The sequence below is a fragment of the Anoplopoma fimbria genome, chromosome 9 (assembly GCF_027596085.1).
Source record: "Anoplopoma fimbria isolate UVic2021 breed Golden Eagle Sablefish chromosome 9, Afim_UVic_2022, whole genome shotgun sequence".
NCBI lineage: Eukaryota > Metazoa > Chordata > Actinopteri > Perciformes > Anoplopomatidae > Anoplopoma > Anoplopoma fimbria.
In genome coordinates, this window is record NC_072457.1 from 19,440,835 (window position 1) to 19,457,702 (window position 16,868).

The window sequence follows — 16,868 nt, forward strand, 5'->3', positions numbered from 1 at the left end:
ATTCCATATGTGTTCCTTCATAGTTTGGATGTCTTCAATATTAATATACAATGTAGAAAAAATAAATAAATAAAAAACATTGATTGAGAAGGTGTGTCCAAACTCCTGAGGGAAATATCTGGCTCTGGCTTAAGCTGCGGGTTGCTAACCGTGTCTACCTGCTCTGAAGGTAGTGTGCTGCAGGGTTTACAGCTTTTATACTAAAGAACGCTTCCCTCGGCAGTGAAAAATGATGCTATGAGAGCGACCAGAGCTAACAGAAACAGTAAGGTTGCAACAGCTAAACAATGAGCTTAAACTTGCTCCTATTCTCTGTACAGCTAGATGAGCCACATGCTTAAGTGATAGTTCTCTTTGGGTTCAACACAACAAGCGTTCTCTTTCACGTTGTCACATTTTTTTCACGTCATCATTTGATACCTTGGTTGTGAAAATATTGACTTGTAGACAACTAAAATATGGGCGTCAAACCATATCACACTGCATCCTGATATCCACCCATCCCTTCCCCCAAACTTCAAACCTTCAGCAGTTTCAAAGTTGGCACCTATGTTTATTGGGATCTTGTGGCTCTTCTTAATCACATTAGATTTTTTACTCCAGTAATACCGAAATGGTTTCCTGACATCCTAGAACTGTTTATAGAGTAGCATTAAGGTCATGAAGTACAACAATCCCCTGGCCTTGGCAAGCATGACAACTGGCTGAATGGCAAGTTGTTGACTGTGCAAGACAGGTGTTTACAGATCCATTTAACCTCTGCTGTGTATTGTTGAGAGTTGGTAAGGCTGACACTAATTGCACGTGCAATAATCCAATTGATGGTAGAGAGTGAAGATTCGTGTTGTACTGCCAGCAGAGCAATAAGCCAGTTGGCAGTTTATTTAACACGGTTGATATTCCAGTCATTGAGTCATTTTCATCTACAGTCAGCCACTATCATAATACATAATTCTGTAGTTTGGACTAAAAGGAGGGTGACAGTTCTCATAGTGCCCCCATACAAATGAATACTCCTACGGGGTTCAACTTTAATATTTAATTTTTTTTCTCCAGATGGATACCTACTTGCCAGAAGTACATTTTAATTTGCCCCTATATACATTTTTTTTTTATTTGTAAGTGGTTACCAAATAACAAAGTTAATTGTTATTTTTAATCGCTAAGTAAATTTATCTAGAGTTTTGCCCACATTCTCTAATGACACTTAACTGAACTCCTGTTTCCTGGATAATTGAACATGCGCAATGGGTGCTGCACATGTTCAACTCTAAACAGAGGTGAGAAGTAAGTGAGCTGACATCTCCTTAGCTTCTTCCATCATCATTTAATTCATTTTTTACCACTTGTGCCATCGGGAAAGTGAGTTGCTAGATTTACTAGTCGGACATGGCACTTCACTTGCCCTGGGCAACCAGACAGTCCTTATTGATGAGCACTGTCAATCAGTATGCAACACAACCTGCAAATGATTACTTTTTTTGAATGTTGCAAAAGTATTTACCAGAATATATATCTGAGTTAAATAATAAAAAAAACCCACAGCTTTGTTTTCTGTGTATTTATAGGCTTAAATATTATACTGTATGTTGTTACGGTTTGTTTTATATTATATATCCTTGATTTTAATTGTCTCACTCTGGCCTGTTGGCATTGTCTTTTCTATCCTATTAGACATAGTTATATTAACTTAGCAACTGTAGAATTATGTAGAAGCAGCCAACAAGATTAGAGTCTGTGTTAGCGAGGCATTAAAGACTAAATAAATGTAGTAAAGGTATTTCATGTTCAACTCACTGAATTTGAATATGCGCTTTTAGTACATCCACTGTATGGATTTATATAATAAACCAAGCTTATTGCAGAGCATCATTTTTGTTGACTCAATTTTAAAAACGAAAAATAATCCACGCTACACTACTCTTGTGAAAACCTTTTGTTGCTTACTTTACAGAAAGTACTAGTTCACTGTTTCTTTTGAATTGAAAGTAAAATATGTCCTATGAGTAAATGTTGCTTCAGGGGGGAAATAGTTGCGTGACAACCCACTGTTTGCAGCTTACACACACACCCACACGCTAGAGATATCTTTTAGTTCATTATGAGGCAAGTCTTTTGGGGACATTTTGGATTTACTCACTTGGAATAACTAGCTTTCCAAGACTAAAGTGAAATATTGTTGTGAGTAGTTTGCACGCAATCACCCAGAGACTAGTATTTGCAAAGCAGAGCACCGACATGAGACACTAGCAAACTTAAGTCAGCTGTGGTGGGGGGAAGACAAACAACTTTTATTTGAAAAGCCACGGACATTACATTTCACTGGAGTAAGATTCTGATAATAGCACACCTCTTTCTATTCAGTCAATGGAGAATCCGTTTTGAATAGAGACTCGAATCATGACACCAAAGATTCCCAAAGATTCTCACACCTGTAAGAAGACTATGGTGATTGTGCACCTGAACATTATCTGTATGTGGGCTGAACAGTGTTAAACTTAATGCACTTTTTTAACAATCATTTTTCTTAGTTCCTCTAAATTTTTTCAGGAATGAAAGCACTTACTAATGTAGTGGTTAAGAATGGTACGTTATACCATATATGACTGTATATACAGCATTTCGTTGTGTTGAATTGCTTGTATAGTAATGAAATACCGTATTTTCCGCACTATAGGGCGCACTGGATTATAAGGCGCACTGTCAATGAATGGTCTATTTTCGATCTTTTTTCATATATAAGGCGCACCGGACTATAAGGCGCATTAAGCGAAACAAAACAGTCAGTCAGTCAAACTTCCTCCACATGTTGAATTCTCTCGCAGCTGCTCTATTTCCATGTTCTACTGCGTGACTGATAGCCTTGAGTTTGAAGTCCGCGTCGTAAGCGTGTCTCTTGACAGGTGCCATTTTGGAGTCCTTATACACACACGCTGTAATATTATGGTGAAGCACAGTATGTATTACTCCGCGACGCTCCTGACTACGGTGGCCGTAATGCTGCAAGCGGTGCGGCTTTGTAGTTTACCAAAGTCGTACTAAAACATTTTGACAGAGCGCCGTGTACCACACAAAATCGATTCGAGGTCTGTAAGCACAACCAGAATTAATCCATATATAAGGCGCTACGGATTATAAGGCGCACTGTCGTTTTCTGAGAAAATTAAAGGCTTTTAAGTGCGCCTTATAGTGCGGAAAATACGGTAGTTGTTTTGGGTGATGATAGTAGTATATAGTGAGTAACTCTGTCGTTCACTCCCTAAATGCAAATAGTGTTGTGATAAAGATTTTTTGAGATAACAATTGTTGAAAGAGCTCACTTGCTGATGAAATAGGCCAATTAAGAGTGTTCACAGTTTTGAAAGGTAAAAGTTAACGAAGCCTTCCCAGTGGCAAATTATTTTCAGCAGATCTTTCAAAGAAAAGTACTGTGTAGAGAAACGGAGTAAGGGATTAAGAATCACCGCACAACATCTGCTTGATCATCCTTGTTGGCAGAGACGAATGTTTAAAAGCACATTTATTTCTCAGAGGGGAAAAGCATACTTTAAGGGATAGTACAAAGTTTTAGATATCTTGCTTTTGCTGAGAGTTAGATGAGAGGATCGATGCCACCCTCATGTCTGTATGTAAATATGAAGCTACAGCCAGTAGCTGTTTGGAGTCTTGCCATCACCGTGAGGTTGCCAGGCAACCAGTGGAGACTCCTGGAAGTGACTGCCCCAGTCAAAGAAATAATGCCCCGTGTAACCCCCTGTAAAAACCTCGACCTTTATGTTTCCCATTTTGTTTTTGTATGATTCAAAGAAACACAATAAAACTCGTGTTCATTTGCGAATAAGAGGTTGTGGTATTCTAGCCTTTGGACAGAGTCGGCCTACCTGTTTACCCTGTTTCCAGTTTTTGTACTAAGCTAACTGGCTACCGGCTTTAGCTTATCTACCGTTCAGACATGAGTGGTATCAATCTCCTCGTCAAACATAAGAAAGCGAATACGTATTTCCCAAAACTATATAGCTATGAATCTGTCTTTCTGTGGGTATGTATGTGCTTCGGACATTTCCACAACTGTTCATCCGCTGTACTTCACTCTTGGCGGTCATATTGCCGGAGACCAAGGCATGTGCAATGTCAAATGTGGTGCAATTTGGCCTGATGGTGGCACTATAACGAAGACCTCAATGTTTGGGCATGTGAGTTTTGAACAGTGAATCTCAATCTCTTTTTTTCATGGATTTTGTAAGTCAAGACGAATCTATCCTTGCTGTTAAATAGATTGTTATGCCATTTGAATAGCGTCCCAATCTCCTTCGAATTATGAGCAATCGACTCCAGATACTGATTTCTGGGCTTTTATTTATTAAGATAATGGTACCAATGCCAGATTGGCCCATTGTCATCGATACCCGATCCAGCTATTTTTGTCTGCATCAGACCCATATCAGAATCTGTATGTAGTCATTGCATGTATGCATCTCTTATTGTTACCAAATTCGGTACTGAACATCTCTAGACCAAAATATTTGTGTTCCATTCAGTTTTGCTCTAGCTGCCCCTCAAAGTTATCTCCTGCACACTGTTTGCGTGCGTGTTTGTTTGTTGATATGGGGTCTGAGTGACTGACCTTTGCATATATCGAGAACCGGGTGCCAGAGCAATGCCGCGGTTTTCGACAACACTGCATTCAGCTGTTCAGGGGGCAAGTTATCGGCTTGTTCAGAACCTTCACATGTTCCGAACAGCCACTGAAGTAGTTCCCCTCCTTTTTAATACTAAGACTTGTCTGGAAAGATTAATGGTTCCAGTTCATATTATGTTAGACTATCATTGTACATTTTAGTGATTGCATGTTGCTTTTAACCAAACCAAGTGTTGAGAATAAGAAAACATCCACACTACTACGTTCCTGTTTAAGAACAATATTTTAGAATAAAAACTATGTCCACACAGACGCGTTCCAGCACTGTTTTAGAAATGATTTCCGTCCATACTAACACGCCTGAAAATAAATATCACGTGACTATTCAAGTACACTGGACATTTGGGTGCCGATGTAAACAGGAAGCAGATTGTTTGCTTAGTTACAGAAAAAAACAACAGTATTATTGTTCTCTTTAATAATAAAAGGTTGTGCTTGATACTTAAGATCTTCCTCCATATACTCAATCGGTCAAATTATGTGGGGTGGAAAAAATATTTTTATTTTTCAAACTTTACAATTTCTTTGTGAACCTCGCAATAGTTGTGCAGAACAAAATAAGCATTGACAAGAACAGAAAAGTCTTCGGTTTTGTGTTCATCGCTCTCCTCAAAGCTGAAAACCGTTACTTCTAACATCCGCTCCGTAGGGCTGATACTGCTACTGGACACGCTCGCTAATCAATCCAATAAACGGCTAGGCTCCTCTGCATGTTGGGAGTAGTAGAGTTGTATGCAGAATTTAAGCGGCGTGACTAATCAGGGAAAGACACGTCATGACTGCTAAGACCCAATCAAGTAGCAAATGCGGTTGTTTAGGTCATCTAAGTGTAAACGTAGCAAAAGATAAGCGTTCTAAAATGGAAACATGGTAGTGTAGCTGTAGCCTATAAAAGGTCATGTCTGTGTTGTTGGGGTATGTTTTAAGTAACGGTAAGACGATAAAATACAATAAAAGCCCGTTTGAGTTACGAATCAGTGAGTTTGAAAGTTTACCATGAGCCAAAACTCTGCACAGCGTTGCACACCATGAAGAAGAAATACTGCAAAGTTATCACAACAACAATTCTACCCGCTGTGGCGTTCATCACCATGTAAACAGGGGAATTATCCTATTTATTTTCTGTAAGAGGAATGTGTGCTTGCAAGTTATTTGATTTGATAACGAATAACTCATTTTGGGCAAAAGTTGAGCCAGGCTCTACTTTCTTGATCAGACTACACTATGTTGTTTCGCAGTGCTGGTCACATTGGAATGAATTGCTAATGTCTTTGTGAGCACAGCCGAAGGGTTCAATAACCCGGCTAACCTGTTTTGAACAACATGAAGTGACTCACAACTGATGTTTTTTGAAGTGTTTGTTTGCTTTCGCTTTGTTAGATGTTATCAGAGCTGCTCGCATGAGTTAAAGACGTTAAATTGTGGCTTTGTTTCAGTTAAACAGTAAGCAGTTGTGGGGGTCTCTGACTGTGCATTACCAGCCATTTGAAAACATGTCACATACATTTTCACACACAAGGATTCTGTCCAAATAAATAAACAATAAATGAAAGTATAGAGGAGCATGCATACTCCACATCTCCACCGGCCCACACACTCGTCTCTGCGTAAGGAGCCTTCGCGCGCGTTCGTTCGTGTGTTCGTGTGTTCGTGTGTGTGTGTTCTGCAGTCTGCTGAAGCTGTTGGCCCATCCCCCACCCCGCCTGGCTGTATATTGAGCTCCTCTGCTCTGCTTCGCCTCTCTCATATAACACGCTCACTCTTATCACTCTTGGAGAGGAAGTGATAGTTTAAAGCATGGTATCCTAGTGCCGCTCCATAGGACCTCCTAAGATTGATGCATACAACCTGTAGTGGCGGTAGTGTTCACAGTTAACTCAGTAAAACTCTTAAATAAGATATTACAGGATGTTATTTCTTGTCCCCACAATAAGCACATTTTATACAAGAATAAATGTATTTAGGATCTGAGTATTGCTGTTAAAGTCCTTTTTTCATTTTGGTGATTCAATTGTGTAAAAGACAGACTTTCCACCTCTAAAAAGGGGAATTTGTTTCTTGTGTTTCATTGTCCCTATGGATGCTTGAAAATGTTTGAGTACCTTAAACTCGTCACTGAATTTAGTAACTGTTAAATAACAAAGGGTCATGTGTGCTCTGAAGCTCTACGTTGCTTAAGGCTGATTTAGCTCTTAGTTTTTCCATGGTCTGGTTGCACAAATACGGCTCACTGCTCTCATCTCAACCCTCACATGAAACTGAATGCAGCTGTTTCCAGCAAACAAGCTCTGACAGGCCAAGTGGCTTGTAACTGAGACGGATTATAAGCTGCACTGGATAATTGCTTCAGCTTCTCTACATGTCAGTATTTACAATTCGTGCCCGACTTCCTCGTTGTTCCTTCCTCGCTTGCTCTTGGGACATCACTGTCAAAAACAACCTGTCGTGTGCTGCTAAAATCATGTGTCTATGGGTATATGTCCTTTTTGCAACTATTCATGATTGTGTATAGGGACAAGTCTTACAGGGCCAGCAGGAGTCATGTGATATGCAACACCGGCTGTGGCCCCTATATTAAAATCACAGCATGCTTTTAGCACCGCCCTAAAGCATGCTGCTTTATGGTCTATTTGACTCTAAATTGACCATCAATTACTAAATGAACATCATGCTGTATTGAAGCAGACGTAGGACTAGATATTCAGACCATAAACTCATGTTTACAATGTTTACTGAGGTAGTAAATCAAGTGAGAAGTAGAGTAATTTTCTCATAGACTTCCATACAATCAGACTTCTTTTTGCACACAGTGGAGTTGACCCCTGCTGGCCATTAGATATATTGCAAGTGTCAGATACTTTTTGCATTGGCTTCACTTTTCAGATTCGGATGTTGCTGTCTGAATCTGACCTGCTGATTTATGTTTTTCTTTCTTTTCATAAAACTATAATTGACAGCATACATAAAAAATGTTGAACCTTTTCTTTCATGGAAACCCTAAATTTGAATTTAAATGGTCATAGTAGACATAGTGGATCTTCTTGTTGTCCAAACCTTGTTTTTAAGGTTGTTCCCTCATGGCTTATTAACGACTTTCAGGTGTTACTGACACTGAAGAGTTTCATGATCGGTATCTGCGTAGCTGCCACTGTGTGTGCAACGTGCATGTTGTGTTAAGTTAATAACTATTTTTTCTTAATGTAGAACTGTTGTTTCCCTTCTCATCCTACTCCCATGTCGCTCTGTCTCACAGATGGTTGTGAAGACCTACATGGACATGGACCAAGACTCCGAGGAGGAGAAGCAGCAGTATCTCGCCCTGGCGCTCCACCTCGCCTCAGAGTTCTTCCTCAGGAACCCCAACAAAGACGTCAGGCTACTGGTGGCCTGCTGCCTGGCTGACATATTCAGGATCTACGCCCCTGAGGCCCCCTACACCTCCCACGATAAACTCAAGGTAAGCAAACTGACCCTGGATAACCGTATGAAATCCTCTAGCAAGTGACTAAGTACCATCCTAAATGGAGTAGTTTTCAAAAGCAGTCCAAGCTTCAGTTTTCCGGTTTACACCAGTTGTAATAACGGCTGTCTGCAGATTCTATGTATTCACTAACTAACAAAAATATGGGAAATAAAATAAAAGACAATTCTATTACGTTAGAATGGTGTTATATATCTTACCTTAGAGTGGCCCTGTTATGCTTTTCCACTTTTTCCTGCTTTAGTGTGTTATATATATTTTTTTACATGTAAAAGGTCCGTAGAGTGTAAAACCTGAAGTCCACGCCTAAAAGGAGTTACCCTCCCCCTCAGAAGCTCCTGAGCTGCATGAAACGGCTCCATTGAATTCTCTCCTTCACTTCCTTAACTTTATGAGGTCACAATGTTACGGAAGTGACGTAAAACTCCTTCCGGCTAGTTTGGCCCTCAAACAACAAAGGAGAGAGATGGAGCTGGAGCTCCGAAGGAAGAGTTTTTTGAAATGTGAAATGTTGACCAATCACAACAGAGCGGGCTAGCTGACCAATCAGAGCAGACTTTACTTTCTGGAGGGAGGAGCAAGCGCTACAATGGAGCATTTCAGAGAGAGGGTGAGAAGAGGTGCTGCAGGACAGCCAGGATGAGAAAAACAAGGAGGATTATGAGCATTAACGCATGTAAACATGTTGTGTATATACTTGAGATAAAAATATGCACCCGGAAAATAGCATAATAGGGCCTGTTTAATACGTCTGGGAAAGTCATTAGTGTTCAACTCATTCAATGCCATGTTTTAGCAACCTCATGTAAAATGCATCGTTAACTGGTCTTATTATAGAAACCAAGCGGCAACCTCTGAGGCTGGAAAATGAAGCCAACGCAGAAGTGCCAGAAACTGCAGTTCCTCAAATTACCTCTTGAGGCTGGCTCCAAAAGCAAGTGTATCTCAAAATCCCCATGTTAAAATGTCCAACTTTACAGCAGAAATAAAACTGTTTACCGCCTGGTTCAAAAAAACAGTTGCGGTCTCCATAGCTGGTTCACTCATTTATGTCAACTTTACTAGGGAGTGAAATTTTATGTAACTCACCCGTTTTAAATTATATTAAGGCTTAAAGGTAGGCATAATTAAGGGCGTGGCTGATTTGAGCGACACATGGATGCCGTCAAAGCAGCTGGCTGTCAGCTAGGGGTCACCTCAGCTAGTTCGAGTCATAGAGTTTGTGGTGTTGGTTCCTTTTTGGAGAATTTTTCCTGCAAATATCGGATAAATATTATGGCTTGCTCTGAGATTGTATGCCGGGATCCTGCTGGCCAATGTGCGAGCTGTTCTCACAACAGGATCTGTAATGTCAATGAAACTTGGCAATACTGGACAGCGACAACTTTTTCTATATACCAATCAGCCAGAACGAAGGCGTAGAAAAAGAAGAAAGGCAAGAAAAAGAGGAGGAGGCCTGTTCTCTATGTTGACATTAAGAGACTGATAAGTTAGCAGAAGATTTACCACATCAAAGTGCCATCTATATCTAAGAGTATCCTGTAAAAACCACATTGAACATCACTGTGAGATTTCCAATGTTACCTGAGGTGTTTGTCACTGAGTTTTCTCGTCCTATCTGGTGTTTTTGAGAGCTTGCCGGCAAACTTCTTCTTTGTTGAGCACTCACCAAAACTAACATGAAAAAAAACAAAGAACTCAAACTCATGCTCAAGTGTTTTCCTGTCTTTCTCCAGGACATATTCCTGTTCATCACCAGACAGCTAAAGGGACTGGAAGACACTAAGAGCCCTCAGTTCAACAGATACTTCTACCTGCTGGAGGTAAGACGCTGATGTAGAAACCTCTGGGTGCTAAAACTTTTGTTAACTGTGGTTCACAGGACAGTTGAGCAAACTGCTGATGAAGGACTAACGTGTCTATATGTGTTTCTCTAGAACCTGGCATGGGTGAAGTCGTACAACATATGCTTTGAACTGGAGGACTGCAACGAGATCTTCATCCAGCTTTTCAAAACGCTCTTCTCTGTCATCAAGTAAGGCCCTTCATATTGTTATTTTGCTATAAAATTCTTAATATCACAGTTTATCAGACCTTTTTCATATTCCCATTTTTACTGGTAGCCTTTGAATCTGTTGCACATCTAGACAGGCTCCATCATAACTCCCTTTCTTACGTTGTTTACCTAGAAAAATGCACATTGATCGATATATGCCCAGTTATCAGGTGTAAAGGGGATCAAAATATGTAGTCTCCCATACTCTCATTTATTATGATAGTTTCAACTTTTCATTCATGTTCACTTTTGCCTCCACAGTAACAGCCACAATCAGAAAGTGCAGATGCACATGATAGACCTGATGAGCTCCATCATCATGGAGGGCGACGGTGTGACACAAGAGCTGCTGGATACCATCCTCATCAACCTCATCCCTGCACACAAGGTGGGACACACACAAACACATTCATATATATATGAACTAGTTATGTCATTTATGTGAGTGATTCCTAGATATCAGAAAGAATTGTGTGACTGTTTGTATTTCTTTTTTGTATTTTTGTCTTTCAAAAATACAATCTGGATATTTATTTTAGATTTTTAAATAACGGGTAAAAAACAGACAAAAATCAGGATTAAAATATTATAATAAAAGTACCATTTGCAGCACAAACAGTGTCTGAATGAGATGTTTACCTTTTTTTGGACTTTCCTTGGAACAGAATCTGAACAAGCAAGCGTATGATCTTGCCAAGACTCTGCTGAAGAGGACCGTCCAGACCATCGAGACGTGCATCGCAAATGTGAGTTAACGAATAAATGCTTTTCTACCTTTTTACCCTAAGGCTGTCTAAGTAATCTGCTGCCTTTAGCTATAGCAAATCCTTTTTTAATCAAGTATTTATCTGTTTTTTATTGTTCTTTTTCCTTCCTCAGTTCTTCAATCAGGTTTTAGTGATGGGCAAGTCATCGGTCAGCGACCTGTCGGAGCATGTGTTTGACCTGATCCAGGAACTGTTTGCTATCGACCCTATGCTGCTTACCTCTGTCATGCCACAGCTGGAATTCAAACTCAAGGTTAATACAACAACAAACACAAACAGTCAAAATAATAAGCACACAACTCATCTCAGACCACAGTTGTGTTAGTTCCTTGTATTGTCATTGTTGAACCCTTTGTAAGGCACTATCAATGGCTAATGGTTAAACTGACTTTTTGTTTTATCCTGAGTCAGTTTTGCCTCTCAGTAGTTCAACATAATGCCCATCGTCATGTGTGTTATCTTGTTAAAAAAAGAGCGTCCCTGGTCATGTGGACTGAGAATATTTCTAAAATGGCGCTAAAACGCTTGTACGGAAAGACATCCTTTTTGATTTAAAACACCTTGATAAAACAAAAAGTGAACACTGTGGATGTAGCCAGAGACAGACAGGCATTCATGTTCACATTCAGTCATCCTGACCTCCATGTTTTTGTTGAGGTGCTAAACAATTATGAATATGTATCATTGCATCTTGTATTCCTGATTCTGTTCCTCCGCTCTGTATGCAAACGGGCTACATGTTATGCTGGTATCGGATCAAAAAAAACAAGCCAGTTGACAGTTTGTCTCACTGTTTGGTTTGCTTAAGGCGAGTAAGCAGGACAAGAGAAAATCCTTATTAGTTTGAAAAAGAGCCCAAAAAACGCAACTTGCATTTTTTAAATTTGTGTTCTTGTGTTTGCAGAGCAATGACGGCGAGGAGCGTCTAGCTGTTGTTCGGTTGTTAGCCAAGTTGTTTGGGGCCAAAGACTCAGAGCTGGCGTCACAGAACAGACCGCTGTGGCAGTGCTTCTTAGGACGGTGAGTTACGTCCACACGACACACACACACACACACACACACACACACACACACACACACACACACACACACACACACACACACACACACACACACACACACACACACACACGTGGGTGTTTTAAACTAAACCCCTTGTTATGCTTTTTAAGCCTTGGTAACTCATGAAGCCGGAGAAGGAATTTCCTCAGTCAGTCACCAACTGGCTCACCTGCTCTCTTCTTAAATGATGCTTAATTCAGGAGATTTCATTAAGTATAACTGATGTGTTTTTTTTCCCCCCCAGGTTTAATGACATCCATGTTCCAGTCAGGCTAGAGTGTGTTAAGTTTGCCAGCCACTGCCTCATGAACCACCCCGACCTGGCCAAAGACCTGACAGGTGTGTTTTCTGACACACCATCTTCTTCCCTCTCCTGTCTCCTCTCTATTCAATCCTTTCTTTCACATTACGCTCTGACACAAAAATGTGTTTGCGTGTCTTTCTCCTGATATAGAGTATTTGAAGGTGCGTTCGCACGACCCAGAGGAAGCCATCCGCCACGATGTCATCGTCACCATCATCAACGCCGGGAAGAAGGACCTCAACTTGGTCAATGACCAGCTGTTGGGCTTCGTAAGAGAGAGGACCTTAGACAAGAGGGTGAGACAAATGTGCCTTCTTGTGTCAGAATCAAACGGCATTTCAGTTAGTCGTAGAAGCAGGTGGATACATCGATTTGGCTTTCAAATTTGAGCTCCCTCTGTCATTCAAATTGTTTTAGCAGCTATAGTATTATGTTAATTCATTCTATTCATCATCAGTCACATCTCAACCACATTAACATTCAGGTTATCAAAGTTTATATTTGCTTAGACTGAGTTTGTTTTTTCATACTTTAAAATGTACCTCATCTTCATTTAAACCTCCCTCCCTCCCTCTATAGTGGCGTGTGCGTAAAGAGGCAATGATGGGCCTCGCTCAGCTTTTTAAGAAGTACTGTCTGCACCACGAGGCCGGGAAGGAGTCCGCCCTGAAGATCAGCTGGATCAAAGACAAACTGCTGCACATCTACTATCAGAACAGCATTGACGACAAGTGAGCATATACACACGACATGTAGTTTAATGTTGATAAGAACCACACGGCTGTTGGGTACTTGTCTAGCCTTGGCATCATTTCTAAAGTGGTGGTTGCCATTAGGGGTGGGTATTGCCAAAGAAGTCACGATTCGATTCTCACGATTCACATGCCACGATGCGATTCTATCACGATGCATCGCGATACTTGAATTATTGCGATGCATTGCGATGCATTGCGAATTTTCACTGAACACTGTTAAAAAAAAAAAATTAAGCCATTACCAGTGGCTGACTGGCTGTGTATGATCTGGATAGTGTGTTCAATTGATAACTCAAAGCAACTCAATTCATACATAGCTGTATTTATTGAAACGACTATTACTGGATACACTGACAAGAAGTGCTAAGGATTTATAAAACTTAAAATAACAAAATAAGGATAATCAGTGCCGTTTACATGGCCTCAGTGGTCCTTTAAACCAATGAAATGAAAACATTCAAACATTTCCCCTTTTGGAAGTAGCTGCCATTATAACAACAATATCATTTCATAAACATAAGAGGACAAACTGATGCCACAAAAAGTGAATAGGCTTTATAAAACTATATAAAAAAAAATATATATATATATTGCAAACATCCCTCGCAGCAAAATGCATCAACTGCATGTGTCCAGTGTCCAGTATCCACTCAAAAACAAATGAACAAGTGTTGAACTAGCAATAACAGCTATAATGCCATTCTTAGTGCTTTATGTTTTTGTTTAGGAACAGAAGCTGGTCCAGGTGCTCAGGGGAAATGACACTCCTTTTGGCAGAGATAATGTCCCCTGCAGTAGAGAAAACTCTCTCTGAGGGGACACTAGTACCTGGAATGCTCAGGTGTTTTTTAGCTACTCGAGACAGAAAAGGATACTGGCCCTCATGTTCTTTCCACCAGCCAAGAGGATCATCACTAAGCGCAGGGATGCTTCCTCCTTGTATCTTGCCATCTCGTCTTTCGCCTGGTCTTCAGCAGTTTTCAGTTTCTTTGCTCGCGAAACCCATCGCACGTTAGTGCAATGCATTCGGCGGAGTCCAGGGATTCTTTTACCTGTAGTTTCACCTCACCATACATCTGTGGGACCATTACTTCAGTGAACTGTTTCCGGCTTTACATAGCGAGGCTCCAGTGTGCTGATCATTTTTTTAAACCCACGGTTCTCCACCACACTATATGGTCGCAAATCCTGGCAAATGAACTCGGTGATTGACTCTGTAATCTTCTTTGCGCGTGTAGATGTTGGGGCTAGCTTGCAATCGAATGTTGTTTGTTTAGCGTTGTTCAGTGGTTGTGGCGCTGGCGGCTCTTGTTTTTCTGGATGGCGCCTCTGCAAGTGTGCCCTTAAGTTTGTTGTGTTTCCACAGTATTTCATTGCGATGTAACAGTGTTTGCAAATTGCGTTCGTCATATCAATTTCGTTTTTACCGTCCTTGTTTTTAAAGCCAAAATGTTTCCAAACATCAGACTTGAAATGTGACGGAGCCGGGCGGTTCTGTCTCCTCCATGTTTTGTTTAAGAATGACTTGTCGCAGTATCGCGCGGCCGGAAATGCTTGATGTTCGCCAACCATTCATGCAATTTTAATTATTCATATTTTTTAATTATTCATTTTTTTTAATTAATAATCGATTCTTGGCGTCAACAATCGATGCAGTAGATCGTGAAAATTAGAATCGCGATGCATCGTCATGACGATTATTTGGCACACCCCTAGTTGCCATGAGGAACAGCCTAAACGTTAAGAGAAACCGCTGATATAGCCAACTGACTATGTCTGTCTATTTGAAACCTAGTGATATTAGTACACATCGCACTAAGTTTATTAGTGCAGTGAATTTATTGTGATTTCCATTTTTTATGTTTTCACACAATTCACTCTCCCCTCCTCTCTTCAGGTTATTAGTAGAGAAGATCTTCGCTCAGTACATGGTCCCTCACAGTCTTGACACGGAGGAGAAGATGAAGTGTCTGTACTACCTGTATGCCTGCCTGGACACAAACGCCGTCAAGTCAGTAAAACCTGCAATATCGCCTCAAACGCATGAATACATGACCTGTTTTTTTTTGTATGCATGCTATATATGAACTTCTTTATTACAATACAGCACATTTATTCCCCCCCCCCCCCCTTGCTTTCAGGGCCCTGAATGAGATGTGGAAGTGCCAGAACATGCTCAGAAGCCTTGTCAAAGAGCTGCTTGACCTACATAAGTTGCCAGTGGTGTGTTGACATACATTTACATACAGAACTAACCACTCTTCCCGTGTCTTTTAATGCAAAACATATCTAAGACATTTTTTGTCTCTCTTTCCCACCCCGGTAGTCCGAGGCCAATAGCACGGCCATGTTTGGGAAGCTGATGAGTATTGCCAGTAAGTTGGACACCACACAAAGGCTTACAATGCACTTTCAATCCGCACGCTCTTGTCATTTCTTCAAGATGGTCGTCGTCAATTACCCTGACATGGAGATTTTAACTCTTTATGTTTGCAGAGAATCTGCCAGACGCTGGAAAGGCCCAGGACTTCATGAAGAAGTTCAACCAGGTTCTGGGCGAAGACGAGAAGCTCCGAGTCCAGCTGGAGATGCTCATCAGCCCCACGTGTTCCTGCAAACAGGCAGAGATCTGTGTGGTGAGAGGAATACTTCTACTGGCATATATACTTAATCACTCACAGACGAGCTTTTCCGTGCACAGCATTAATCATCACCTAATCAATACTTGACCCATGGTTTACCATGACGTAAATTACTATGAGCACATATTCAGAGTTAAAAAAGGTACATGTAGGAAGTGATACAAACCTTGGCCTGAATTTGCATGCAGATGTATGTTTACACAAATCCATGAAAGTTGGTATTAACTGTGTTCTGTGTGTAGAGGGAGATCACCCGGAAGTTGACGTTCCCCAAACAGCCCACTAACCCATTCCTGGAGATGGTTAAGTTCCTGCTGGAGCGCATCGCCCCCGTCCACATCGACTCTGAAGCCATCAGGTCAGAAAAACATCCCGACCAGTTCAGCACATCAAGTGCTGCGCTTGGGTCGTTTTTTATTTTTTATTTTCACAACAGAACAAAATAAAGGAACATGTTGAATTCTAAACACTTGCATTCAGATTCAAATTGAAAGAGCATTTACCATCCTGTTAATCAGATTGAAATGTCCTTTTTTGTACAGTGCACAAAAAAGATGCAGGCCAGCACTTCCTATCTCAGTGATAAGGAGTTCCATGTACTCTCTGGGTCTCTGTCATTGTGTAACAGCATGAACAGGCTTTTCTCATTCACTGAGACACCTAGTGGTGGAGAGATGTACCCGCAGGCCTCAGGCAGGGGACGGGTTTAACCCCTTCTGCTTCATGGAAAAACACCATGAGAGAGAGAAACGCACTACTGAACTGACTTCCAGTGCTTATCCACGGACTTTGTTGTGAATATCTTTCACACATTATATTTATCCTGAGTAACTGGGTCGTGCTTTCTGGAAAGAGACAATCCTGTTTTCCAAATTAATTTTTTGGGGCATTTTGAACATCACAAGCGGAGTGTCAGATAATCCCATAATATTGGAGAGAAGGCAGACATTTCTAGGGTTGATATCTCCAAAACTAGGCCAATCACACCAAAACAGTGTGACAATTTCTGTTGTGTTTAAATCTTGCTATTATGCTGTCCTAAGATATCAAAAAGTGGTGTTCTTCATGTTAATCACATGGAGATGATTTAAGCAGCGTAATA

At 40.8% G+C, this 16,868-nt stretch overlaps 1 protein-coding gene across 3 annotated transcripts in view; it reads left to right on the forward strand.

The window, feature by feature from the left end:
- Positions 1–16,868, forward strand: part of pds5a (PDS5 cohesin associated factor A) — a 29,103-nt gene that overhangs the window by 1,439 nt on the left and 10,796 nt on the right. For all 3 annotated transcript variants that reach the window (XM_054605295.1, XM_054605293.1, XM_054605294.1), the window contains exons 3-17: positions 7,953–8,156; positions 9,917–10,003; positions 10,118–10,215; positions 10,498–10,624; positions 10,902–10,982; positions 11,116–11,256; positions 11,908–12,023; positions 12,310–12,404; positions 12,520–12,665; positions 12,949–13,100; positions 15,022–15,135; positions 15,266–15,347; positions 15,451–15,499; positions 15,621–15,760; positions 16,009–16,124. In XM_054605295.1, the coding sequence (XP_054461270.1) occupies positions 7,953–8,156; positions 9,917–10,003; positions 10,118–10,215; positions 10,498–10,624; positions 10,902–10,982; positions 11,116–11,256; positions 11,908–12,023; positions 12,310–12,404; positions 12,520–12,665; positions 12,949–13,100; positions 15,022–15,135; positions 15,266–15,347; positions 15,451–15,499; positions 15,621–15,760; positions 16,009–16,124 (1,748 nt within the window). The remainder of the gene's footprint in view (positions 1–7,952; positions 8,157–9,916; positions 10,004–10,117; positions 10,216–10,497; positions 10,625–10,901; positions 10,983–11,115; positions 11,257–11,907; positions 12,024–12,309; positions 12,405–12,519; positions 12,666–12,948; positions 13,101–15,021; positions 15,136–15,265; positions 15,348–15,450; positions 15,500–15,620; positions 15,761–16,008; positions 16,125–16,868) is intronic.